The 25,458-nt window shown below is 41.9% G+C and overlaps 1 protein-coding gene across 5 annotated transcripts in view; it reads left to right on the forward strand.

Annotated features, from left to right (window-relative positions):
* Positions 1-25,458, forward strand: part of GOLGB1 (golgin B1) — a 39,569-nt gene that overhangs the window by 4,047 nt on the left and 10,064 nt on the right. For all 5 annotated transcript variants that reach the window (XM_039704557.1, XM_039704562.1, XM_039704559.1 and 2 more), the window contains 12 exons: positions 1,877-1,973; positions 2,590-2,742; positions 3,489-3,611; positions 7,204-7,362; positions 8,244-8,366; positions 8,791-8,904; positions 10,601-11,012; positions 11,673-11,764; positions 12,063-12,159; positions 15,281-15,354; positions 17,622-22,567; positions 23,354-25,304. In XM_039704557.1, the coding sequence (XP_039560491.1) occupies positions 1,884-1,973; positions 2,590-2,742; positions 3,489-3,611; positions 7,204-7,362; positions 8,244-8,366; positions 8,791-8,904; positions 10,601-11,012; positions 11,673-11,764; positions 12,063-12,159; positions 15,281-15,354; positions 17,622-22,567; positions 23,354-25,304 (8,334 nt within the window). In that variant the 5' untranslated portion in view covers positions 1,877-1,883. The remainder of the gene's footprint in view (positions 1-1,876; positions 1,974-2,589; positions 2,743-3,488; positions 3,612-7,203; positions 7,363-8,243; positions 8,367-8,790; positions 8,905-10,600; positions 11,013-11,672; positions 11,765-12,062; positions 12,160-15,280; positions 15,355-17,621; positions 22,568-23,353; positions 25,305-25,458) is intronic.

A 25,458-nucleotide genomic window follows, 5' to 3' on the forward strand; every position in this document is an offset into this window, starting at 1 on the left:
GGGAGGAGGTCTCAGGTGAGAGGGACACCTGGGTGGGCCAATGGCCCCCCAGGGGATGGAGAACATCATTTGAACCTCCCAATTGCTCGATGCTCCTCTTGGAATTTCTGGGTTGACAGACTGTGCCCAGCAGGGATCAAGGGTGGGGAAAAGGAGAGGTGATTGACACCCCCCCAGGGAAAGAAATTTCAGGGAGAAATCAGGGGAAACTGAGGCAAATCATGACATCACACCTCAACACTGGAGCTTCTGTAATTGTACAAATTATTTTGCCACTTACAGGCATGGACAGTTCTTTGGCCTTTGTGCTCAGAGATGTCAAATGTCACAGGTGACCTCTTTTTATACAACACTAGAATGATGATTCTGTGATTCTTAAAGTAATTTGGGAGTTCAGTTGGTCAAATCCTTTGCTCTTAGTGTGTCTAACATAAAAAATGAGATCAGATTGCTATGAGTCTAATACAGTATTTTAACTTCTTCCCTGTGCATTTTTTCCTTATTGAAATTGCCTATGCTGCAACTTGTGTCCTCTGCCTTGTGTCCATCCTAGGTGGACCTTGTAAGAGGTGTGTGACTCTGTCTTCAGCTACCTTATGGGTGGTTGTAGGGAGGACAGCAACTGTATCCTACTCCTCACCTGCTGTTCTCATGGCTGAGCAAGCCCAGCGCTCTTATACTCTCCACATGCCTTGTACAGCAAACCCCACTCATCCTGGGGGCTCTCTGCTCTACTTGCTGTACTTCACTGTTTTGAAAGTGGGCACTCTACTTCAAATGTAGTCTTACAGGTGTGAATAGAGAGGAACAATTGCTTTTCTCGACCTGCTGCCTACAGTCCTCCCAGTACAGCTGAGTGTGTACCTGACCTTGGCTGTGAGCACACTGGTGGCTTGTGCCATGCTTGGCCATCAGCACTTGGAGCTTGTCTTCTGCAACACAGTTGTACAGCCAGTTGCTCCTCAGCTTGTGCCACTCATGCTTTTCCCATTCCAGGCATAGGAAAGGCATTCTACCTTTCCTGAACTTCACGATGTTTCTATCCATCTGTTTATCCAGCCTGTTGTTATCCTCCTGATTGGCAGCTCTATACAAAGGCTCATTTGAATTTGGTGAATTTAGTGAGGTCTCAGTTAATAATAGAGAATTTAATTTACTGCTCTCCCCAAGTTATATGTTGCTGGCTGGTACTGCTGCATGTTTTTTGGTTCTTCACTTCCACTTGCTGGATTAGTTTGGCTCCTGAATTTCAAGGAAATGGAAGAAGGTGTACTAAGAAGCAGCCAGTGCATCTGTATCCTCTCCAGGCTATTCCCCTATGTTGAGGTCCTGTCCTGTATGTGACATGCAGAGGTCTCATCATCTCTCTAATGTGACACATCTGTATCTGTTTAGCAAACATCAAGGCTCAGGCCATTATTTCCACTACTTATTATCGGAAAGCTGATTTTATGTTACAGGCCTTATAGAGAAATGATGTCATTTAACAATCCCCTTTCTTTTCAGTAAGCTGAACAGACTGTGGTTCTGTAATGTCATTGTTAAGAAAGATCAAGAATGAACTATGAAAATGACTTAGCATCTGGCATAAAAGTGTATTTTTCAATCATACGTGTGGAGCAGTGAAGGAATCTTCATGTGTCTTGACACCAGCACATCCTGTGCTTTAATATTCAGAGGGTCTGGCTGCTCCTGTTAACGTGACCATTCTTTTTTTCCTGAGGCTTTACTTTGGCTTTTCTCTCTTAGCAAAGGAGACAAATTCCTACAAGCCTGGTCACCAACTGCTGCAACATTAGAGATCAGCATAAAGGAGCTTATTCTTCATAGCAGTTTTGACTCTGGAACTCTATTCTGACTCTTGGTTTTCTTTTAGGCTTAAGATGCTGAGCCGTTTGTCAGGTTTAGCAAGTACTGTTTTACAAGAGCTGTCTGGGGAGGATGGAGATGCAGTTACTGAACCATCTATTGCTGTAAGTACAGTGTTATCTAAAGACTTTCAGATCTTATTCACAATTAATTTGGGAAGCATGGTTCATTACACTGCAGTGAGAACTGTCTCCTGCTTCTGCCTTGCTGAGCACTAGACCGAGCTGTCATTCCAGTCTGCTTTTCTTCTCGCCTCTTAAGTCAGCATTTCTGTTGGGCAGACCGTAATCTCCTCAGTTTCCACATCTCAAGGTGATCCCAGGAAACAAACTAGAATTAGGGTGAAGAAAGACTTTTAAGAGTACTAGTGATTGTGTGTAGCACAAGCGGAAGCTTGGCACGGTTGGGTCACAGTGGGAGACTTCATCTTTGTGCTGCCCTTTGGTATTGAGACTGTGGATAGTATGTGAGGGTGCCTCTCGTTTCAGATTTGTTCATGTGGTGTTCAGCAAGGTACTCTTTGTTTTTGTGTGTTGGCTTAAAAGTTCTCTGACTTTCCTCCTGGTTTCATCTAACTGTATAGTTCTACAGGCTTCATGAAATCCTGCAGGGAGCAGAGTGCAGCACTGAGGACTGGAGCTGAAGCTATCATGTGGATGCTCTTCTGCAGGCTGTTAATAGTTTTTTTTTTCCTTCAGAGCACTCATTTTGTTGTTTCAGGTAGAAGCTTTGAAGTCAGAAGCAGAAAGCATGGAGGAGGCACCTGAGGAGCTGTTGGAGCGCCTAGCCCAAACAGAAAAGCTAGTTGTTCAGCTGAAAGATTTGATTCGAGAAAAGGATGCCCTGCTCCAGGAAAAAGAAACTGTGTTCAAGGTACCATTTCTTTCTCTGAGGACCAAAAGTTAAATGCTGCTTCAGTCTTCTGTGCAAGCCTGTCTCTGGTTTCTTTTGAACATGAGATACCTGCGTGATGAATGGCATCAGTTCCAGAGAAATATTGGAATTTGAATAATAGACCCTAAGAGATGTAGAATATGTTCTCTTAGTTTGCTTGGGTTAATTTAGACTAGAGTTACATCTAAGTTACATCCAAGTTACACAGCATTTTGTCTCAGAGCCCTTTGAGGCCCATGCAGATTCCCAATGGCTCTAATAAGTCCTAATATCTTGCGTGAGGTTGTTCTTTCCCCGCTTCAGAGTGTTTGCACAGAGAAGCCTGTGCTGCGCTCATCCACTAGTCCAGTGGTTTCATTGGGACACATTCCCAAAAGGTACATGTTGTCCACCCTAAGGTATGGTGGGAGTGGGGTTACTTGAGATAGTTCTGAGGGACTGCATGTAGCAGAGAAAGTCAAACCGAGTTTGTATTCACTGCTGGGTGAAGTCCCTGAGTGCTCTGTTCCTTGAAAGGAAGTGCTGGGGTAGAAGCTACAGTGTTGGTATGTGTGGTGTTTCAGAACAAATTTGGTTTGCAGATGTGTTTTAGATAGTGCTGTTACTGGGGAGGCAGAGTTAAACAGAATATGGCAGGCTGACAAACTGCGTAGCTTTTTCAAAGTGGTTCTTCTTGGGTAGCAGCACTGGAGTCAAGGCAGTCAGTTTGTGTCCTTCTGTTACAGAAAGAGCAAGAGGCCGCGGATGCCAAGCTGATGAAACTTAAACTTCAAGCCAAAGCCAAACTTGCCTCTCTGAACAAACGCATCGAGGAGCTGACAGAGAAAGGATCACCACTGCCTACACAGGTAGGCCTTAGCAGAAGAGCTGGAGTATCCCAAGATTAGGAGAAGGGGGCTATTTAAAAGATGTAGCTTCTACTGATAATCTGGTACTGCCTGGTGTTTCAGCTCACAGTGACCCAGCAGGGTCTATCTGTCTTATTAGCAGGATATTCGTAATTCCAGCAAGGATGTCTGTGCCTGTGCTGTAGGAAGCCTGTCTGTCCACCTTCCCTGCACTGCAAATGCCCTTGGAGTGCTCAGCTTGATCTCCTCAAGGTCATGGGCTGGTTTCCCTCTGCATAGTTTTGGTAATCCAGTGTAGCTGAACTCTTTCCTGCAGAAACTGTGTCTATCTGAGCTGTGAGTTTCAAAATGTTGCCTGTCATGTCAGTACAGCAAAGGTTGGCTGGAGTACAAAAACAAAGAGGTAAAGAGGTCGTTGAAACTGGAAGGCAGTAACTTAAATATAAAAAAAAAAATTTTTTCCAGTTGTGTAGCTTCCTAAGCCATCATAAAGTTTTATGATTGAAAAACCATAATTGTGTAACGCTAGGTAAAACTGGGGGGAAAACATCCTCCATGAAGACTTTAAAGAGACTGTTAGCTACTAACTAGAAGCTCTCACTGGAGCTGGTAATTTTTGAAAACTTGACATGTGATCAGCAGAATAATGCTTTCTTTAAAAAGTTGGTCATATTATGGAAGAGAAATGGGACAGAAGTCCAGAATGGTTTCCAGACATCAGATGATGTTCATTAAGCCAGAGAACATAAAGGTTATTTCAGATATTGAAAAAAATATTAAAATATTATGGGAAACAATAAAAGGTGCTTGTGAGAGCTGTCAGATGAGAGGTGACTATTAATGAAGATCAGTTCTATGACTTGTGCTGGCTGTTTTTGATAGAGAGCATCATAAAATCATAGAAATGTGCTTCTGTAATTCCCAATACCAACTTGAGAGTCTTTCTCAATGCAAAGCACGATCTGGTTTCATACATGAAGAATTGGATGATCTCAAGGACTGACATAATAGAAAAACGAAGCAAAATTTAACCAGTGAGTGGTCAAGCATGAACAGCATTCCCTGGCTGTAGAGACCAGTGAAGGCCACGGGAGCTGTTTAGCTGTGTTACTTGACATTGCTGTCCTGGTGCTGAGGCTCTTTTTCAGCTTATCTATCTGCAGCATGTGTGTGTAACATCCGTGTTCTGTTACATGACTTTGTGTAGACTTGCTGTTGAGGAGTGGTCAGTGTTCTTGCTTCAAAATTCAAATTTATCAGTTGAAGAAGGCAAAATGAGAGAAAGCTGATCATCAGTTAATTGGTGCAATATAGATTTTAAAAAGAGACCTTACCTTTTTTACATACCATTCTAGCTGTTCTACTGAGAGTGGCGAGGCCTTACGTGCAGTGTTGTCATGTTCTGCTCATTTGGAATCAGGAAAGATAAGTTCTGAGAGCAGCAAGAGGCTTTTTGTTCTCCCATCATATTAGTAGCTGCACTTGGGACACATTCAAACAGCTTGGTTATTTAGTCAACCAAAATCAGAGAGGAAGTGTCATTTCTCTCTACAGTTGTATGAGGAAGGTGAGCTTCAAGAGGGCAAACTGTTAAAGGATAATGCAGATGAATGGATGAATGTAAGTTAGCCATTAAGAAAAATGGCCTTCTGATTAGAGGAATGAGGGCTTGAGACAGTCTCCAGTGGACATGGTATGGACCACAGCCTTATTTGGTTTGGGTTAGAACATAGTTTGAGTGAAATTATGTTAGGGCAGTTACCTGCAATATTTTGTGTTGGACCCAGAAAGCACTAGCTTATTTCTTGCAAGGTTAGACCTACTGAGAAGATACAGAGTCCTTTATTCAAACTTATTTCTCCAAGTAGATGCTGTCTTGAGTAGTGGGAGTATTTCCTAGACAGTTACCCTGCCATTTGAAGGTGAAAATTCTAGGTTAGAGTTGCATATTATGCTGAAGTATTGATTATTAGCAAAGGACTGGGTTTTTTCTCTCGATGATGTGGACCCTGTGGGAAGGCTGTATTTTAAATATCTAACTAGTACTATTACTTTCTGGGCTTTTAGCAGAGTGCCTTATTTTGAGAGGAATAAAAATATCAGTTTATCTCCTCCTCTCAGATAGTATTTGTGTACAGAACAATTGAGGCTCCTCTCAAGCTTTTGAAGTGGGTAAAGATAAATTATGTTCAGATAGAAGAGCTTATACATCTTGGAAAAACATAGTATTTAAAAGCTTGAGCTCTTTGTGGCTGTGCTACTGTCCTTACTTGTGGCACTCCATGTAATGGTCAGTGTAAGAGGCTTTTTAAAATCCAGCTGTATCAATCCTGAAAGCCAATTACAAGTAAGCAAACTAATCCACCTGTCTTCCCCCCAGCAGTTCCTCTGCCCCAGTCTTACAAGTTATGTATATCCTGGCTTCTTAGAGCTTTCTGCATATCTAGTCTTTATTTTTCTCTCTTGTTCTATTTCTAAATTGAAGTGCAACTGAAGCTTCTTTGTCTGTCTGTTCTGCCTCCTGCCAATTACATTCTCTGTAGGTGAAACAGCTTTTGAGGAACAGTAGCCTCCTACTCTTATTACACTAATGTATAAGTACTTTAAAAAGCCTTCATAGTATTTTCAGATTGAGTTTAAAGACATAAATATAGAATGTAGAATTCCTGTGTTATTGATGGTGTTTGACCCAATACCTGCCACAAATAAAACGGAAAATATGTATTTTATATACATTCAGTACAAAATACCCAGCACTGTGTACTGACAGTAGCTGGAAGTGCTGCGATAAGAATGTACAGCAGGTTTTGTCTGCTCAGGGACAGATGGTGAGGGACCTGCCCTCACCCAGGTGTGAAGAGCTGTGGGTTCAGGGACCTGTTCTCACCCAGGTGGAGAGACAGAGAGAAGAGTGCAGGTGTAGTGTGCTGGGTTGTCTGAGTAGACACAGTGTAAGCACATTTTATGTGAGCTGTTGTTTGTATTTCTTGGTTGTAAACAAAGGATTTAATACTTCAGAGCAGAGTAGAACTGATAATTGTGTGCCTGTTTCCTTCTTTGCTTGTATCTAATAAGTTCATTGCTAAAATTGTGTAGTCTGAAGAGATTTCCATAGGCATTTTCTGTAGTCTAGAATGTCTACCCCTTTGTCACATGGAGAATATTCTTCTGTAATTAATTTTAAAATGTTTTTATTTCTGGTATTAGAGAAATTTGTGATGTTAAAAAGCCTCAAAAATCAGGTTAGTCATATAACAACTAATGTATTTCATAATCTAATTTGCCTTAGATTATATAGTGAGTAGTCATGGACTGTTAGCCCTGCCAAGTGCTTTGACACTTCTGAGTTAAAAGCATCTTGTGCATCTCTACACAGAAATAGGGAAAATAGTTACTTAATGTAGGACAACTTCATTTAAAGAAACAAATGTAAAGTTAAGAAATGAAGCAATGTAGTAAAAATAGTCATCTGATTAGGAGTAAAGAGTAAAGTAGCATTATAGTGTATTTTTTAAAACTTATTTATTAACCAATAATACTGATAAGTTTACTTTCTTCTGTTTCTTTTCTTTCCACTTTTTTTCTCTTGCAGTGTCAGAAATATGAAAATACAAGTGAAGGGCACAGAGAGGAAGTGGAAGTACTGAAAAAGCAGCTCAGGGAGCAAGAGGAGACTGTTCAGGACCTGAAGAAACAGCTGGCTGTAGCCAAAGTGAATCTAAAAGATGCTGAAATCAAGTATTCAACACAGGTACAGAATTTTTTTTCTATTAATCGGTCTGTGTTTCCCACCTCACTGCTTAGACTAGTATAATCGAATAGAACAATGCTTACACAGCTGGTCTTCAATTCCCTTACCTCAATTTTGTTAGTCTTGTGCCTCCTCAAATCACCTAGGTCCATCCATTTCACTGCCTTTGGCTCCTCCTTCAAACATTACCTAAATTTTTCACAATCCCCAAATGATCTTTTCCTGCCCTTCCTCTGCCCCAGGCAATAACCACCCTTGGTGCAAAAGGTGCTCTGCAGGTAAGAGATGGGTTTCACCCTTGGACAGCAGGACTGATGGCTCTCTAAGGAGGGGGAAAACAGTCCCTGGAAAGGCCTGGATAGGGTGTCCCTTCCTCTGAGTCAGAGTTTGGGTTCTTCCCTACCTGCCATCACCTCTCTGCGTTCTGCTGTGGGTGTGCAGGGCAGCTGCTTATCACAGGATGTCACAGCGTTAATGCTATGTTGTAGTTATTTGTGGAAAGTTTTTTTTTTTAATACTCTAAATTGCAGGTTTGGCTTTTGAACTGTGAATTGGGCTGCATCCTATACAGTTAAAAGCCCAGAGGTTTTAGGAACTGTTAATTATATAGTAATAATTTATTTTATTATTCTGCGTATTTGTAGATTAAATTCTATGCATTTTACTTTCTGGGTTCTGAAATCTTATCAGTTGTTATACACATAATAGTAGGATAAACGCACCAAGTAAAAATACTGTTTGACCAAGATGATGTGTAGGATTGTCCAGCTGAAAACTCCATCACACACACAATATGGTGGTGCATGTTCAAAGCAAGCCTATGTGTCTGTCAGCTTCATGACCTTGTTGGTTTGTTTTTATTTTGTGGCTTATGTTTTCAGCTGAGTTCCCTGCAGGAAGTGATTCGAGAGAAGGAAGCTCTCCTGGAAGAGCATGTGCACCAGCATCAAGCTGAATTGCTCAAGATGGTGGTCCAGTCAGATACGGAAGTAGAGATGCAACAGGTATATTTGGTATAATAATGGGAGGAGGAAGGAAAACAGAAGACATTCTGAAAGAACAGTTCTCGTTAAAGTATCTCAGAAGGGATAAGAAGAAAGATGCTGTGATTGTTTGGAGTTTTTTGGATTGCTAGCTGGGGCTTTGAGTCCTTAGTTTCAGTCTGCTGGTTTGCTATCAGTCAAAGAGAAAGAACAGCTGAAAAAAGTGTTACAATATTGTGCTCCAGTTCCCTGTTCATGAAGCAAAGTAAGCTCCTCCTACTGCACCAGGGCTCTGGAATAGGTGTCAACAAAAATTAGTTAATTCAGGCTATGAAAGTAGCTGTGGGAAAAAAAAAAAAAAAGAGCAAAGGCATATGGATGAAACATGGGAATCTAAGTTTACACTGGTCTCTCCAGTGCTGGAATGGCCTTGTCTCTCTCACAGAACCTGCACACACTTCAGAGAAAGCTCGAGGAGCAGGAAGCAGCTCTGTTAGGACGAACTCAGGTGGTAGAACTGCTGCAGCAGGAGTTACACACTGCTGAAAAACAAAACCAGGTATCTGATCGTGCTTTTAATTGCTTTACTCTCTGTGTGTGCGCGTGTGCGCGTGTCTGGTGGATAGGGCCTTTGTCAGTGGTTCAGAAGTTACCAGATCAGGTTTTTTTTGGAACCAGCTTTCCATCATGAAATCAGCTAGGGCTGCCCTCCCTGGGTCAGGCATTAGAGCTGCAGGTCCGTGTGCACAGCTCACAGCAGCTACAGCCAGACAGTGGGTGCTGTGGTTGCCAGCTCTAATGATCCAGGGCAGGTGAACAGGGTCTACATCTTTCCATACCCATGCTGCTGACTGTACTTTCAAAGCCAAATACACAAACCTTTGCCAAAAGCAGAAATGCCTAATACAGTGCTGCTGAAGCCTCAGTGTTTCTGGACTGCAGTGTCCAGGCCAGATCAGAGCAGAAACAGTTATTCTTTGGTATGTCTTGCTGAGAACTTGCATATATGGTGGCACAACTTGTGGAGTGGGATTGGCTCTTGCTTCATCAGTTTGGAGTGTGAAGACAATGAGATCAAGTCTGTGCATATATGACTATATGGACACAGGCTCCTTGAAATAAGATTAAGAACACAACCTCTTAAAAGGTTGGTTTGCAGATAGAGGATGAGTGTATTTTTTGTTTTTCCAATATCTGAACTTCTGAAAATTCTCAATCCCTTTAGAAGAGACTTACACTGAATCGGTCATTGGCTGCATGATCACCAGCCAGTCTAATGCTGAACCTCATTTTGATAGTTTTTACATACTTGTGCCCCACGTATTTTCTTTTGCTCTGTGTCCCAGCCAGGACCACAATGGTGGATCCTCTTCCTACAGAGAAAGAGGTAAAGAACCTCAGTGAGCTGACTCGTACTCACTACTGGCTGCATTACTCACCAGGGTGTATCATGGGGTACTGACATGGATATCTTCATGAGATGGTGGTTTGCTTGGCTGGTTGGAGAAGCTCCCTTGGCTTCTCCTTGGTGTCTTTGACTTCCCTCATACATTCTGTGGTCTGAAGGAGACCTGGTGTAGGTACAAACTTGAGGCCATGTGGCTGAAGCCTACCCATAAAGTAAAAGGAGCTCCTCATCAGATTCCTCCTGAAATTAGCTGTGCTGACCATCCACAGCTCCAGTAGGAGGAAGTTTGACAACAGGAGTTTGGGCAAGTGTAAGGTTTGTTCCTGTCTCTTGGTCTGTCAGTGTTGACCAGAGGCTTCTGAGATCTTTCTTAAGGCGGTAGGTACTGAGTGGAGCCCTCTGTTATCTCCAGATTCATATTTCAGCATTCCCCTTTTGCTGTTTTGGTTTTTTTTTTAATTCTATTCTGTAATTGTTGAGTTCTCCCTCATTTTTTGTAGCTCTTCCTCCCTTTTTTAGGAAGTTTGCTTTCTTCTAAAAGAGAGCTCCTGACCACTGTTCTATTGCTTATTTTCTCTAAATTCCCCTCCTCTAAATCAAGACTTACCTTTTCTTTACCACAGCAATGAGGAGTTGTTTCTCCCAGCATTGCTTTCTTGCAATCTCCAAATTGTGGGTCAGATTCTTTCTAACAAATTGAAATTTCTGACGTGTTTGTTTCCTCCCTTCTGCTACTCAGGTATTTTAAAAGGATTTAATGAAAACCTTAGAATATAATTCAGGTACTTTGCTTTGTCAATGTATATAACTAGTTCAGAGAGAAATTAATTTCTGTATCATTTTACAGACGCTCCTAGATCGGTGCCAGAAGATGGAAGTGGAACTAAGCTCCATGAGGGATGTGTTAGATGCAGAGAGACGAGGGTCTCAGGATCTCAGGGAGAAGATGGAGCTGGAGCTAGCAGAGAGGAAGCTGTCTTCCCATCGCTTGCAGGAGGAGGTGCAGTGTCTCTCAGAACAGCTGGAGGAGGCAAGAAGAGCACAAGCTGAGCTAGAGGTGAAGTATAAAGGCCTGGAACAGGAGCATAGACTGGAGGTGGAAGAGAAAAACCATCTGCTCGGTCGTCTCACGGTGGCTGAAGAAGAGCTGCGATGTGGCTGTGCTCTCCGTGGGGCTGAGAAGGAGCAGCTGGAGCAGGACGTTGGCCAGCTCCCAGTGCCATCTGTGGGACATGGAGCTGCAGCACACGGACCACGGGGTGAGCAGGCACAGCAGATAGGTGGAGCAGGTCCTCAGGAGCCTGAGTGTCACTGGGTTGCCTTCTCTTCGGCTTTGCTTTTATAACAGTTCATAAGAATGGCTTGATGTAACAATTCCTAATTGCACAGGGACACAGGATGGTGGTGCTGTCTCAAGATAAGGGGGGCTAGTTGGATCCCACCATTCTGTCTTTGGCAGCTGCAAGAAAAGCAGAAGTGTGGGGCAGCATATATGGTGCTTTGCTTGTGTACTGTCCCAGCCTTTTGTCTTTTGGGGCTTATGGATTTCTTGAGATGGATGTATTTTTTTAGTTGATTTTATTGATTTGTTTGATTTTTTTCCATCAACTTATGTAAGTCCCTTTTAGATGTGTCTTGTTCTTCATAGTCTGAATTTCTACTGAAATTATAAGTAAAACAACCAAGAAAAGCAAACTGTACCATTTTCCCCATAGACCTGTGTTAAAAATAACAACATGGATCTTGCATCAAACTCTTATTTCAAATTGATTTTCTTCCAGCTTCTTTATGGCCTAATGCTGAAACAGTGACTAAGAGAGAAGAGATTTCATAAACTATTGTGCATGTGCGTAAAATGGACATAGTGTGTCAAAAAAGACAAGAACAGACCTTAACTCGCCCTTTTCCCCCTCTGTCAGATGAACTTCTACAGAAATTTGAAGAATTTGTCTGCTGTCAGGACGAGCTGAAATCCCAGCCACAAGTGCAGCTCTCTGAAGTGAAGCAGCAGGTTTGATGTTTTCAAATTATTCTCATTAATTTTTCTGGTATATTTAGGAACTGAAGCCAAATTAAATGTCTAGAATTCCTTTTTCTATCATGCATTGCTTGAGAAAGGCTTTTGTTAGTTCTGTCAGTTGATGGGCAGGCATGTTATGACTACAGAAGCCTGGAAAGAAGTCAATTCGAGTAATTTGAAAGTTGCCAATTGATTTTTTTAAAAAAAGTTAACCAAATGATCGAAGACTAATATGTTTTTATAAATTGTATTAAAATTTGTCTTTCTCTTCTCCATCCTATTTAAACAGGATGAATCAGCTTCACCAGAAAAAATAGTAGATCAGGAAGACCAGAATGAGACTTCATTCCTACCCACGGAAAACTTGGAAAGACAGAAGACAGAAGGTTGTATGATTACTTTACCTATTTTAATATTCTTAATATACTTAAGAATCATTCTAGAATTAGTTTCTACAAAACAAGATAGAGCTGAAGTGTACTTTTCCCTAGTACAAAACTATGACAATCTACAAGTTGTACTTCTGGGAGGGATATTTTTGATAGCTTTTGCTGAAACAGTAAGGGACCTATATATATGCCACAGATAAAAAAAACCCCAGACAGTTACATTGGTTTTGAGTGTCTGGTCATGTAGACTCCTAGCAGCAATATCACAGTTCTGTTGGAATTTTACTATAAAGGAGTGGATTCCCTCACGTGTTTACTTCAGGGTATGGTGAACTATGACAGTAGGCTGTCTTGATTTTTGAGAAATAGATTCATTTTTCTTCCTGTCATTCAAAGATAGGGAACAATCACCAATTAACCAGAGTCCTACAGTCCTAGAACATCATCTTTCTCTTTTTTTGTTCCAAGATCTCAGAGATGCAGGTCTTTCATGAACTTCAAGACATTGTTTAGAATCACAGCATGGTTTGAGTTGGAAGGAACTCATCAAGATCATCTGGTCCATCCCCCTGCCCTGAGCAGGGACATCCTTTAGCAGGTCAGGTTGCTCAGAGCCCCATCCAACTTGACCTTGAACATGTCCAATGATGGGGCAGCTGACAGCTTCTCTGGGCAATCCAGGGTGAAGCAGCCCTCTTGAAAGGCTGCAATAAGGTCTCTCTGAAGCCTTTCTTCTCCAGGCTGAATAACGATGACTCTCTCAGCCTTTCTTCATGGGAGATATGTTCCAGCCCTCTGATCATTTTTTTGGTTTCTTCTGGACTCACTCCAGATCTGTTTTGCACAGGGGAACCCCAGAACTGGACACAGTGCTCTGAGTGAGGTCTCACAAAAGCAGGGAAGAGGGTGAGAATTATCTCCTTCATCCTGCTGCCCACACCTCTTTTGGTGCAGCCCAGGGTATGATTGACTTTCTGGGCTGCAGGCACACATTGCCAGCTCCTGCCCAATTTTTAGTTTACTAGAATCCCAGAGTCTTCCTCTGTAGCCTGTCTTCAATCCATTCACCCCACAGTCTCTGCTGGTACTGGGGATTACCCCAGCCCAGGTGCAGGGCCTTTCACTTGGCCTTACTAAACCTTGCTGTGCACAAGGGCTGCATGGCTGCATTCCTCAAGCTTGTCCAGGTCCCTCTGGATGGCATCACATCCCCCCAGCAAAATCAGCTGCTCAGCCTGGGTCACCCGCAGGTGTGCCATGGATGCACTCCCCCCAGCTGTCTGTCAGCAGGCAGGACACTAAACAGTGCCAGTCCCAGTATGGATTTCTGTGGATCCTGGTTCCCACTTGGATGTTGAGCCATTGACTGCAGCTCTTTGCACACAGCCAGTTCCTTACCCCACCTAACAGCCCACCTGTCAAACCTATATCAGCAATTTAGTAGCAAGGGTGTTGGGAAGACCATATCAAAGGCCTCACAGAAATCCAGGTTTCAATCTGTTACCGTACCCCAAGCTACAGTTGAGTACATCCAAAATGCACCTGGAAAACTTCAGTCAGCTTTCTTAAAAAGCAGCTCCTCCCTCCCTGTACTGAAAGGAATTCCACCCAAAAAATGTGGTGACTCAGAGCTGCACTGTCTTGTTACTTAAAGCATCTTTCCCAATGCATGTTTAGCCGCATGTTTACTTCAAAACAAGCTTGTGTTGTTGTTGTTGTTGTAATTCTGTTTCCAGTGGGTGTGTTGAACGCTTGTTTACTTTTTTTTTTAATCTTAAAACGCTGAGAGATGTAGTTTCTTTTTTAAAACTACCAAAATATTAAATGAAACGTTAAAAATCTTTTAAGGCTGCTATATAGGTTCTAAGTACTTTGTTACTCCTTTTTGTGTTGTGAATTTGTTAGTCTTAATTAAAGTGGGATGCCTAAAACTGCCACCATAATCCATTCCTAACTTGGGTAGAATGAAATGAGGATTTATAGTTACCTTATATTTTGTAATTTCTGGAGCTTTTCAAGCAGGCCTCAACAAATCCCTTCAAATTTCAAGCTGCTGTTTGAAATACAAAGATTTTTTAAATCCTTGTACAGCCTTAATTTCCATGGGCTTAGCAGTGCATTAGACCAGAATATCTGTAACTCTCTTTACATCTGTATGGATTCCTTGAACTTTTCTTGAGGCAGCTCTTGGAGTGGTTGAAGGTCTCTTCTCCTGCTGCGTAAGGGAACATTGTGTGAGGCTGTCCATAGTTCACTTGATGGCAAGACTACAGTAGAGTATGGATCCATGAAGGAAAGCCATTATTACAGAAAACACAGACTACCTTCCAATTGTTAGAATTCACAAAACATTCATTTGAGCTTGCTCAGCTTCCATAGTACTTAGCAAATACAGTTTATATGATCAATTGTATGTCGAAAAGTGTTTAAAGGAGAACAGAAGAAAACTTTGTACTGTATGTTGATGGTATGTGTGTCCTCACTGTATGCTCAGAAGTGAAAAGTACAGAAATTCGTACCCCTTAGAGAACTGTTTAACTTGGTCTTCAGTTTTATTTTGCTTATATATTAACCTATTTTTCATATCATTATTGCTAGTTAACATATCCACAAAAATGGGGCCTGTTTTTTAATGCTTCTAAGTTGGGGAAGACACAATATTCATTGCTTTACTGGCTCCTCTGCTAAAAAGCTGAGGCATCACCTAATACATTAATTAGAACTGAGATGAATTTAAATGTATTTTTCTTGTAGATTTATAACAATTTCTCATTTTATTTTTTCCAGATGAAATTTGAAATGCTTTGCTACAATAGTTTTTCCTTTCTTCCCCTTTATAAAAATGTTCCTTAAAACTTGAATCTCTATTACCTGTCTTTCAGTATGTCTGTATGACAACAATTGTTCTTTCTAAAAGCTGCTTAAAAGAGCATGTTGGTTGTGTGGTTGCCTGTAAAAAATACCAAACCCACATTATCCCATGATGGTACATATCTCCACTACATAAGCGTTATTAACAGCCATGTGTCCTTTCTCAAAAGCTCCTGGAAGAATATCCTGTTGCTGTCTAAAGCAAAGTCTTAAGTTTCATATAATTTTTTGTGTTTGAATGTTTCAGAAATACCACATTTGCAACTTGTTCTCCAGGAGTCTCAGCAGGAAGCTGTGATGGTCGCAGAAGATGCAAAACAGGTAATGATTAAGCAGCTGAAATAAAATAGGTCAAGGACTGGCCTTAAAACAGCTAAGCTGTCATGGTCTTTTTTACCAATCCTCTTTAAAGGTTATTATTAACTGGATTATTGGTGAAAGACAGAAATAGCTTCCAAATACAGCTTGTACTGTGTTAGTAACAGACTGTGTTTCCCTTTGCCAGCTGTGTGCATTACTTGTGTCCTTCATCCATCTGGTCCACATTTGTGCTATTTTCTACCTGTTGTGAGTTAGTTTTTCAGCAGAACTATGGGTCTCTGGAAATAAAATTCCAAAGGCTCAGCTGTCATTATATAAGATGCCTTCCAAACCATTTCCACTGTCCTGATGGGCACCTGGCTGACTGACTGGGGAACTGTGTGCTCCGTGAGTGAAGACAGGTGGGCACTGTCCTTGTGCTGCTCCAGCATGTCCAGCTGCAGGTGCAAGTGCAGTCAGGATGTTGTTGGGAAGAATGCAGGATTAGGAACCTGCTACTTGGCCTTATGTTCAGCATGGGGAGGGAGATGCAGCCTCTGTGTATCTGTACTGAGGATTTGCTGTGGAAATGATAGTTAGCTTAGAGCAAGGTCTGGCTCTCTGCAGCCTGTTCTGCTGGCCCATTCTGTCCATGGGGGAAGATTAATGCTGTGTTTTATCTAATACATTCCTCTCTGTCAGAGGGTTTGTATATTACTATGAAGTATTAAGGTAAAAGTTGATATTTGGAAACGGAGAAGCATTTTGAGTCATTCATTCACCTTCCAACTGCCTGCAAGCTGTGAGCTGGTAGATCAGTGGGAATGCACACACACCAACACATGTAGGCTTTTCAAGGGCACATATAAGCATTTGAACTGTTTTCTACTGCTCCTTTATAGACAGTGGAAAAAACAGGTTCTTTAGCATATGACTCACCTGCAACAAAGTGAATGTTGAAAATGGGTCAATGAAAACAACCCTGGAATTGTCCATTTCAATGTCTTCATTATAAAAAGAATCCAGCTAAATAGTTTACATCTAAGTTTTTACACTTGGACAGCTATTCCTACCATTTGTGCACCTGACCCATGGCTTTAGCCAAGTCATACAGTTACCCAAACCCAGGTTAAGGCATCTAACAGTTAAAAGGTTCTTGTGGGGTTATTGGTTTGTTTGTGTGGTAGAGCCTAGCGTAACTTCATTGGGAAAGCTCCAGGATCTTTATCTGCTGGAGCAGTGAGGCATAGACTGACAGACACGTGACTTCTCACCTTCTCTGCTTGGGTGGTCACTGAAAGGTTATGATACTGTAGTTAGTCCCTTTGAGGTAGTGAAGATGGAAGAGAAATCATGTCAAGGTGGGAAGGGAGTTATTTAGATGATTCCATCCATTGATTTGTTAATCTGCTGAGATATGCCTTAGTCTATGGTATGCATTTACAGATACAAAAACTTTAATTTAGTTTAGAAGCCTCGAAGAGTTGTCTCTTTTTAACCTCCTGTGACTTAAAGTGGTTGTTTCATTATGACAGCAGACTTTTTAAGAGCAGATCTCCTTTAATGGTTCTCCAGAAACTGTTTCTGCCCTCCAACTCTTTACAGTGCAGTCTTCACATGTTGACTTACTGGTGGGCTGTTGATCCAAGCTGTCTGGGGAGGATTTGTGAGTGCTTTTCTTTTGTAATCTGTTTTAGAGGATGGAAAGAAACTTAAAAATAGTAATTTGGAAAAAGCCAAGCACTTTGCTCCAGGTGCTTTGTCTAGTGCTTTCACTTTGGGCATGCACACAGATTCTTTGCCATGTTAAATGGACAGATCAAATAGAAGAGAAAACCTCCTTATTCAGAGGCTATGAATAGGATGCCATGAAAATGTGACTAGTTAAATACACTAGAGGGCTTGTTAGAATCACAGGAGAACTTAAACAGTTCAGAGTCATACTATCTTGCAGTCAAGAGAGAAGGGTGGGGGGAAGGGAATAGGAAGTAGTCGTTATGGACTGATCCTGAAGCCAGAATCTTTCATGCTGCAACTTCAGAAACTGAAATTAGCAGAAGTGACCTGGGAAGTCTCAGAATCACAGAATAGTTGGGGTTGGAAAGGACCTCTGGAGGTCACCTAGTCCACCCCCCACTGCCTAGACAGAGTCTGCTTGTTATTAGCAAGGGTTCTATTTATTGCAGAAGCCAGCTTGGGACAGCTACAAAATGTGGAAAACAGATACTTCCAGAAGTGGCCCTTTCACAAGATTCAAAGGAAAAATTATGCCTACTGTTTTCTTTTAGGCAAGAACAGATGGCTTTACCAATAGAAGCAAGCAGTTTACTGAGGAAAGTTGTCCACCTGGAATTCTAGACTATATTGCTGCAGAGAAACAGAAGGAGCTGTCAGTTTTGCTGCTGGAACTGAAAGAAGCCCAAGAAGAAATAACTTTTCTGAAAAGCCAGCTCAAGGGCCCTAGTGGCCAAACTTGTACAGGCAGCCAAACAGAAGCTAACCAGCTGGAAGAGAATTCACAGATACAGTGTCTGGAGAGGGAGGAGCAGAAGGCTTCAGATACACAGAGTGTCTCATTACCGAGAGAAACAGAAATGCAGCAAATTGGCTTTCTTCAGGAAAATGGAATCAGCTTTCAAGAAGAGCCTCAGGGAAGCCCTGGCACCTCTCAGTCTCAAGAGCTGATCGAGTTACAAAACCAAATTACAGAACTGCAAATAATTCTGCAGAAATCAGAAGAATCCTTTAGGAAAGAGCTAGGAGAAAAATGTGCAGAAATAAATAGGCTAAACCAGGTGGCTGAGGAATACCGGAAAAAAGGAGAGGATCCTGACAGTACATTTTGTGTTTTGACTGAAGAACAAGATCAGCTCTTGTGTCAGGCCAAACAACTTTCCACCATAACGGAACTGAAGGAGCAAGTGAAGCAACTGGAGGAAGAGCTAGCTCTTTCAGAAAAGCAGAGACTGTCAGACAGTCAAAGCAGCCTTCTAAGAGAGCAAATCCAGAGCCTTAAAAATGAATTTAAATCCAAGGATATAAAAATTGAAGCTTTGCAAAAGGACTTGGATGAAGCACAACTTCAGCTTTCTGACCAGGACATGCAACTAAAGGATCTGAGAAGCCAGGTTGAGAAAAAGGAATGTGAAGTACTTGATCTAGGACAACTTTTGAGGAAGAATACAGCAGAGATGCAAGAGCTTTCCCACAAGTTAACCTTAAAGGGACACGAGGCAGCAGGCCTGGAACAGCTTGTTGCTGAGCACACCAGGTCTATAGAGAGCCTAAAACAAGCCTTGCAGGAAAAGGACCAACAGATGGCAGAGATCAGTGTCAGCATGTCTGAGAAAATGGTCCTCCTGAATGAAGAGAAATTTTCTCTAGGAAATGAGCTGAAGAGTCTTAAGGAGCAGACAAGTCTGTTATTAAAAGCCCAGGAAGAAAAAGAACAGAACATAGGAGTAAAAGATACATGTCTGAAGTGTGGGGTATCCAAGCAGCAAAATGAGACAGAGGCAGTGAGTAAAGAAAGTGACAAATTAGTAAATCAAGTTGAACTTCTGAGAAAAGAAAATGAGCAAGTAAAGCGGAAGCTGCAAGCAGTACTTGTGAACAGGAAGGACCTTCTGAAGAAGGTAACCAGATTGGAGAATGAATTGGAACAACTGAGTAGAGAACAAAAATCAGAAACCTCAGTGGCTCAGGCAGCTGCAGGGGAGGAAGATGTGAGAAGCATGATCAGCAAAGAAATGGGTCTTGAAAACCAGCCCCGTGAGGACTATCTAATTCAGCTGCTTTCTGAAAAGGAATCTGAGTTGCAGAGCATCCGGAAGGAAAAAGAAACTACTGAAGCACAACTGCAGGCAGTGATTGAGGAAATGAGGCAAAGCTTCCAAGATAAGACAAACACTGCTTCAGGTAAAGATGAAGTCATGGAGCATCAGACAATTACTGACAAAGTAACTGAAACTAATGAAAGCCCAGAAGATGATGAAGGAAATGAGAAACATAGTTCAGCAGATACCAGTCTGGAAGAAAAACAAAAGTCTGCTCTTAAAGAAAGGATTTCAGTTCTTGAACAAGAAAAAGAACAACTTCAAAAAAAACTTCAAGAAGCTCTCGTATCTCGCAAAGACACTATAAAAAAGGCTCAAGAAAAAGACAGGCATCACAGAGAACAACTGAAACAGCAAAAAGATGATTACAACATCCTGCAAGAACAATTTGATCAGCAAAGCAAAGAGAAAGACAGCATCCAGGCTCAGCTCAGACAGCTCCAAGAGCAGAAAGGATCAGCAGAGAGTGTTTTCAGGAGTCAAGGTAGGTTGGATTCTTCATGCATGGAAGCAGAAGATACAACAAATAACAAGCTTGTACAAGTTGAAGATATTTCTGAGGAAGAGTGGAAAAAACACCTTGACAAATTGCAGACAGAGAAATTGGAATGTAATGTCAGCCATATGCAAAGGGAGCTTGCCCACAAATCCGAATTAATCTTTGATTTGCAACAGCACATAGCACAGTTGTTTGTAGAGATAGAAGGGCTGAAGAGAACCTCTGACCAAGCTGAAGCTATGGGAGCAAGTCTTCAGACAGAATTGGAGGAGACTCGAGGAAAAAATTCTGGAGTGGCCAGTTTGGAAGACTTGAAAGTTCTTGTACATCAAAAGGATGAAGAAATTGAATTTCTTAACCAGCAGTTAAAGGAGAAAAGTGACGCTCTCAATAACATGCAGGCACAATTGCTGGAAAAAGAGGAATCGGTCCAAAGACTGTGTAGTCAGTTGGAGGCTCAGGCTCAGGTGCACGAGGAGCAAAGCAAGCGACTACAAACACAGATGCTTGAAATTCAGGAGAAGCAAGAGGACAGTGCAGAAGCAGCTAAGCAGAAGAATCAAATGCAGAGGAAATTGCAAGCAGCACTTATCTCTAGAAAAGAGGCACTAAAGGAGAGCAAATCGCTAAAAGAAGAGCTGGCTAATGCTAAAATTACTATTGACAATCTTTCTGTCAAGCTGACAAATATGGAAAGCCAAATATGTGGCCATGTTAAAGAAACAGATACTTTAACAGAAAAGTTAGCGTGCCTCACTGGAGAGCGAGAAAATCTTACTGCAGAAATTGATAAACTACTTAGAGAAAATCAGAATCTTGATGGATGCTGTAAAAACCTTACACTTAGTCTGGATAGAGTTGTTCTAGAGAAGGAGAAGCTGGAGAAGGAGGTGGAATCATTGAAGAGTTTTCAAGCCACTGAGAGTTCTGAGTGGGAGGAGAAATACAAGGAGCTTCAGGGAGAATATGAAACTCTGCTGCAGTCATATGAGAATGTGAGTGATGAGGCTGAGCGAATTCAGCGTGTGTTGGAAACTGTTAGGCAGGAAAAGCAGGAAGTTTTCATTCAGCTAAAAGGGGCTGAAGCAAAAAAACAGGAAACAGATAAGCAGCTACAAGAAGCTGAACAGGAAATTGATGAAATGAAGGAGAAAATGAGGAAATTTGCAAAATCAAAGCAACAAAAGATCCTGGAACTAGAGGAGGAGAACGAGAAGCTTAGAGCAGAGGTGCATTTGACAGATGGAGAGCTGCACAGGACTGGAGAGAGCTTTACAAACACTAGCCTGAAAGAAGAGTTGGAGTGCTCTAGGAGGGACTGCCAGTCTCTTTCTACTCAGCTTGAGACAGTAGTGGCTGAAAAGGAGTCTCTTAATCAAGAGATCGTGGACTTGAAGTGCCTTTTGCAGGTAACAGAATCTAAGCTGAAGGAAAGCAGAGAACTTGTAGACAGGTATGTTGCCCAGCAGACAGCGGGGGAAGAAACTAATAAGGCAGTTGCCACACCATCACCAAAGGAAGAGTCTGAAAATCAAGTGGACTTATCTTTTCGACCAGAGCCTCCTGCTGCAGAGCTGGAACAAGAGGCATTTGAAAGTGATAGACCTTGCGAGGATCCTGGTCTCTACAGACAGCAAATAGCTGAGCTCACCAAGCGAATCACAGAGATGGAAGATAATAGAAGGGCTTCAGAGCAACAGCTGGGTGACATCCGCAGGTGTGTTGAGACTTTAGCAGGTGAGAAAAGGGCTTTAGAGCACCAGATGGGAGAGAAAGTCCTTGAAGTGAATGATCTGCAGGCTACAGTAGTAAAGATGGAGCAAATGGTCCAAGAAGCCAGAGACGACCTCATCAGAATGACAGCACTGAAGGATGCTCTAGAGGCTGAAAAGGATGACTTGGAAGAAAGGCTCATGAATCAGCTGGCAGAACTTAATGGAAGTATTGGAAACTATCAGCAAGATGCAACAGACTTCCAAATCAAAAATGATCAACTGAAACATGAGCTTCAGAGTTTGCAGAGAATGATGCATGAACTGGAGGAGGAGAAAAGTCAGATGGCAAAGGAGCAAAGCAAAGCAAGTTCAGAAAAGCAGAAGGAATTTGTAGAAAAGCTAAAATACAATTGGAGAGGAGAAAGCAGCACACATATAAAGGAGCTTCAAGAACTGCTGAAACAGAAACAGCAGGAGATTAAGCAGCTGCAGAAGGACTGCATCAAAAGCCAGGAAAAGAACAGTAGTTTAGAAAGAACTGTTAAAGCTCTGGAATTTCTGCAGAGTGAGACTCAAAAAGAGGTAGAAGCAGCCAAAGAAACTTCAGCTAAAGCAGCTGAAGACACCAAGAAAGCCCAGGCAGAGCTTTCTCACTGCAGAGTAGTGTTGGATGACACTCAGAGTGAGGCAGCAAGGGTTTTAGCTGAGAGTATCAAAGTGAAAGAAGAGTTGCAAGCAAACAAAGAGCAAATGAAAATTCAAATGAAGAAAAAGGATGAGGACTTTGAGAGAAGACTGGAACAGGAAAAAGACAAGCACTCAAAGGAGATCAAAAACATGGAAGCAAAGCTGGCAACATTGCAGAGGGAGAAGGACCATATGGAAACAATAGTTGGTGATCTACAAGACTCCTTGAAGACAAAGGATCAAGAAGCCAAGCAACTGGAAGGCAGTCTAAACAAAACACTAGCCCAGCTTGCAGCCTTCACCAGGAGCATGTCTTCCCTTCAGGATGATAGGGATAGAGTGATAGATGAATCAAAAACATGGGAGAAGAAATTCACTGAAACTATTCAAAAGAAGGAAGAAGAAATACGTTCAAAAGAGGAAGCTTGTATTGTGCTAGAGGACCAGGTGAAACACATGACCATGCGTGTGGAAGAACTCCAGACTCATATATCCAGGTAAATAAGCTGTATCAGGAGAGGTTACTTTGCATTTGTTACCTGCACAAGGACATGGGGTGATCACTCTAGAATAGTCCTTCTTCACATCTTTAGGATACCTGTGTTAAATCTTTTCTCTGTGACAAGCACTCACCATCTGATTACTCTCCAGAGTATTTCAAATTTCAGATTAATTAAAGAGGTTCTTTTGCATGGAGTTTTTGCGCTAAGAAGTCAAGAGAGCATTGGGATACATAATTCCAGGTTAGTCCCAAAATAAATTTTGAGGGGAAGATGGAGCTATGGAAACTTACCATAATATGTATACATTTGTGTATTTCCAAAATTCAAAACCGAACAATTCTTACATGAGTAAAATTGTTTTATATATACATATATGCTGTATCTTTGCATGATGATGCATTAAATGGACATCAAAGGTATCAGAACAGCAATTTCATTGTGGAGGTGGCGCGGAGTTGTTTATATTGTTAGCTATAATGGACGAGAGAAATTATATAATGGGAGGTGATAACAGTCAGTGTTTAAGTGAACACTTTTTTCAGCATTGACATGAACAACTTTAAAAAATATATTCCCCTGCCACCACCCCTTTAAGGCAATAGTACAGTCAGAATTTTAAAAGATATCTTGACTTTTAAATTGAGAGATTTCCATCTTGCTTTCTTTAATTAAACAAATTCTGTGGCTTTTCTAAATTAGTACAAGAACAGAGTTATTGTGGGTTTAGATACTGAGATACTTTGTGGATTTTTTCACCAACTTAATATTTTCTCTTTTCAGGCTGGAATGCAACAAGAAAGACTGGGAGGCTGACTGCAGAAAGGAGATTCAGCATCATCAAAAGACATGTGAAATGTTGCAGGAGGAAAAAAAAGAGCTTTTGACTCAGCTTGAAGAGTCGCAGGAACTGTACAGCAAGTCTCAGAATGAGCAGCAGGAACTGGAGTCAGAAATCAGTAGCCTAAGAGACCAGCTTGCTGACTTACAGAATTCCCTCACCAAATGTGAGCTAGCCAGGGAAGAGCTGGGGACTGTGGTCAAACAACAAGAGACGAGTATCCAGAATTTTAAACTCAACTGTGAGCAGCTTGAAGCTGACCTGCAGGCTTCCAAGGACCTAACAAATAAGTTGCACGAAGAAACCAGTGCCAAAGATCAAAAGATCATGAGTTTGTTGTCTGCCAAAGAAGAAGCAGTGATGGCTGCTCTAGCTGAATTACAGCAGCAACATTCTGAAGAGATGAAAGAGTTGGAGTGTAGGCTAAGTAAGGAGGAAGATAGTAAAAAAGACTTGGAAAATGAGAAGAACAAATTTCTTGACAAACTCAGTCATCTCACTGAAAAGATGAAGATAAGCAGAGAAGAAAGTAAGCAGCAGAAGGCACAGCTGGACTCATTCACCAAGTCCATGTCATCTCTGCAGGACGACCGAGACCGCATTCTGAGGGACTACAAGCAGCTTGAGGAACGCCATCTTGTTATAATCTTGGAAAAAGACCAGCTGATTCAAGAGGCTGCTGCTGAAAATAACAAGCTCAAGGAAGAAATGAGAAGTTTCCATAGCCAGATGGATGACCTCAACTCTGAGAATGCCAAGCTGAACGCAGAGTTGGTGCGGTACAGAGAAGACCTTAACCAAGTGATTTCAATAAAGGACTCCCAACAGAAGCAACTTCTCAAAATACAGCTTCAGCGGATCCAAACTCTGGAAAATGAGAAGGCAACCATAGAAACACAGCTGAAAGAGTCTGAGCATACTCAGGATGATCTCAGGAAGTGCATGGAAGCCTTAAGAGAGGATAAAGTCAGTATGTCTCAAGAGATTGAAACTCTTACATCCTCTCTGTCGCAGGTGCAGAGTGAGATGGCAGCATTGCATGAGGGGAGTCCCATCATGGAGTGTCAAGCAGAACTGAAGGCTCGAGAGAAAGAAGTACAACAACTGAGTCATGAGCTTTCCCTCTTCCAGAAAAGAATAAGAGAACTTGAGGGAGAGCTAGAATGTGTTCAGAGAGATGCAGCCAAGAGAGTGGGAGAGGCTGAGGACAGGCTTCGGAAGGAATTGAAGCACCTGCATCATGATGCAGGGATAATGAGGAACGAAACCGAGACAGCTGAAGAGAGAGTAGCAGAGTTGGCACGGGACTTGATGGAAATGGAACAGAAATTGCTTGAAGTCACAGATGAAAACAAAGATCTCAGAGCTCAAATTCAGTCTTTTGGGAGGTCCATGAGTTCTCTTCAGGATAGCAGAGACCAGGCCAATGAAGAGCTTCATATTTTGAAGCAGAAATATTCTGCAGACTTAGAGGAACAAAAGAGTCTAGTGCAGAGTCTTCAGAAACAGATGACTCAGCTACAAGAGGAGCAACGTTCCACTGTCAGGGACCGAGATACGGTCAGGTCTGAGCTGACAGAACTGCAGAAGGCTATTGATGAAAGAGGTCTCTTGGCCCAGATTGAGGAACTTAGTCAGCAGCTCAGAGCTAAAGATGATGAGCTTCTCCACTTGTCTTTGGAATTGAAAGGCTCTTCCAACCAAGTCAAATCTTTCTCCAAGGCTATGGCAAGCCTGCAGAATGACCGAGACCGTCTGCTGAATGAATTGGACAAAACGCGTAAGATTGAAGAAGTGAAACAACAAGCAGAAGGGAGCATTTCCACCACTGCTTCAGAAGTGCAGAGTCTGAAGAAGGCACTGGCCTCCTTGCAGAGTGACAGAGACAGAGTAGTAAGTCCATGTTCTCTCTTCCTGCTCTTACTTTAAGCACTACAGGAGGTTTGGATCTTCAAGTCTTAAAATTCAGCACACTTAGGTCTGGTAATTGCAATGTGATGCATAGATCAGGCTGCATCTTCATGGAATCACAGAATGGTTGAGATTC

This window comes from Passer montanus, unplaced genomic scaffold, assembly GCF_014805655.1.
Source record: "Passer montanus isolate IOZ18808 unplaced genomic scaffold, ASM1480565v1 scaffold177, whole genome shotgun sequence".
Lineage (NCBI taxonomy): Eukaryota > Metazoa > Chordata > Aves > Passeriformes > Passeridae > Passer > Passer montanus.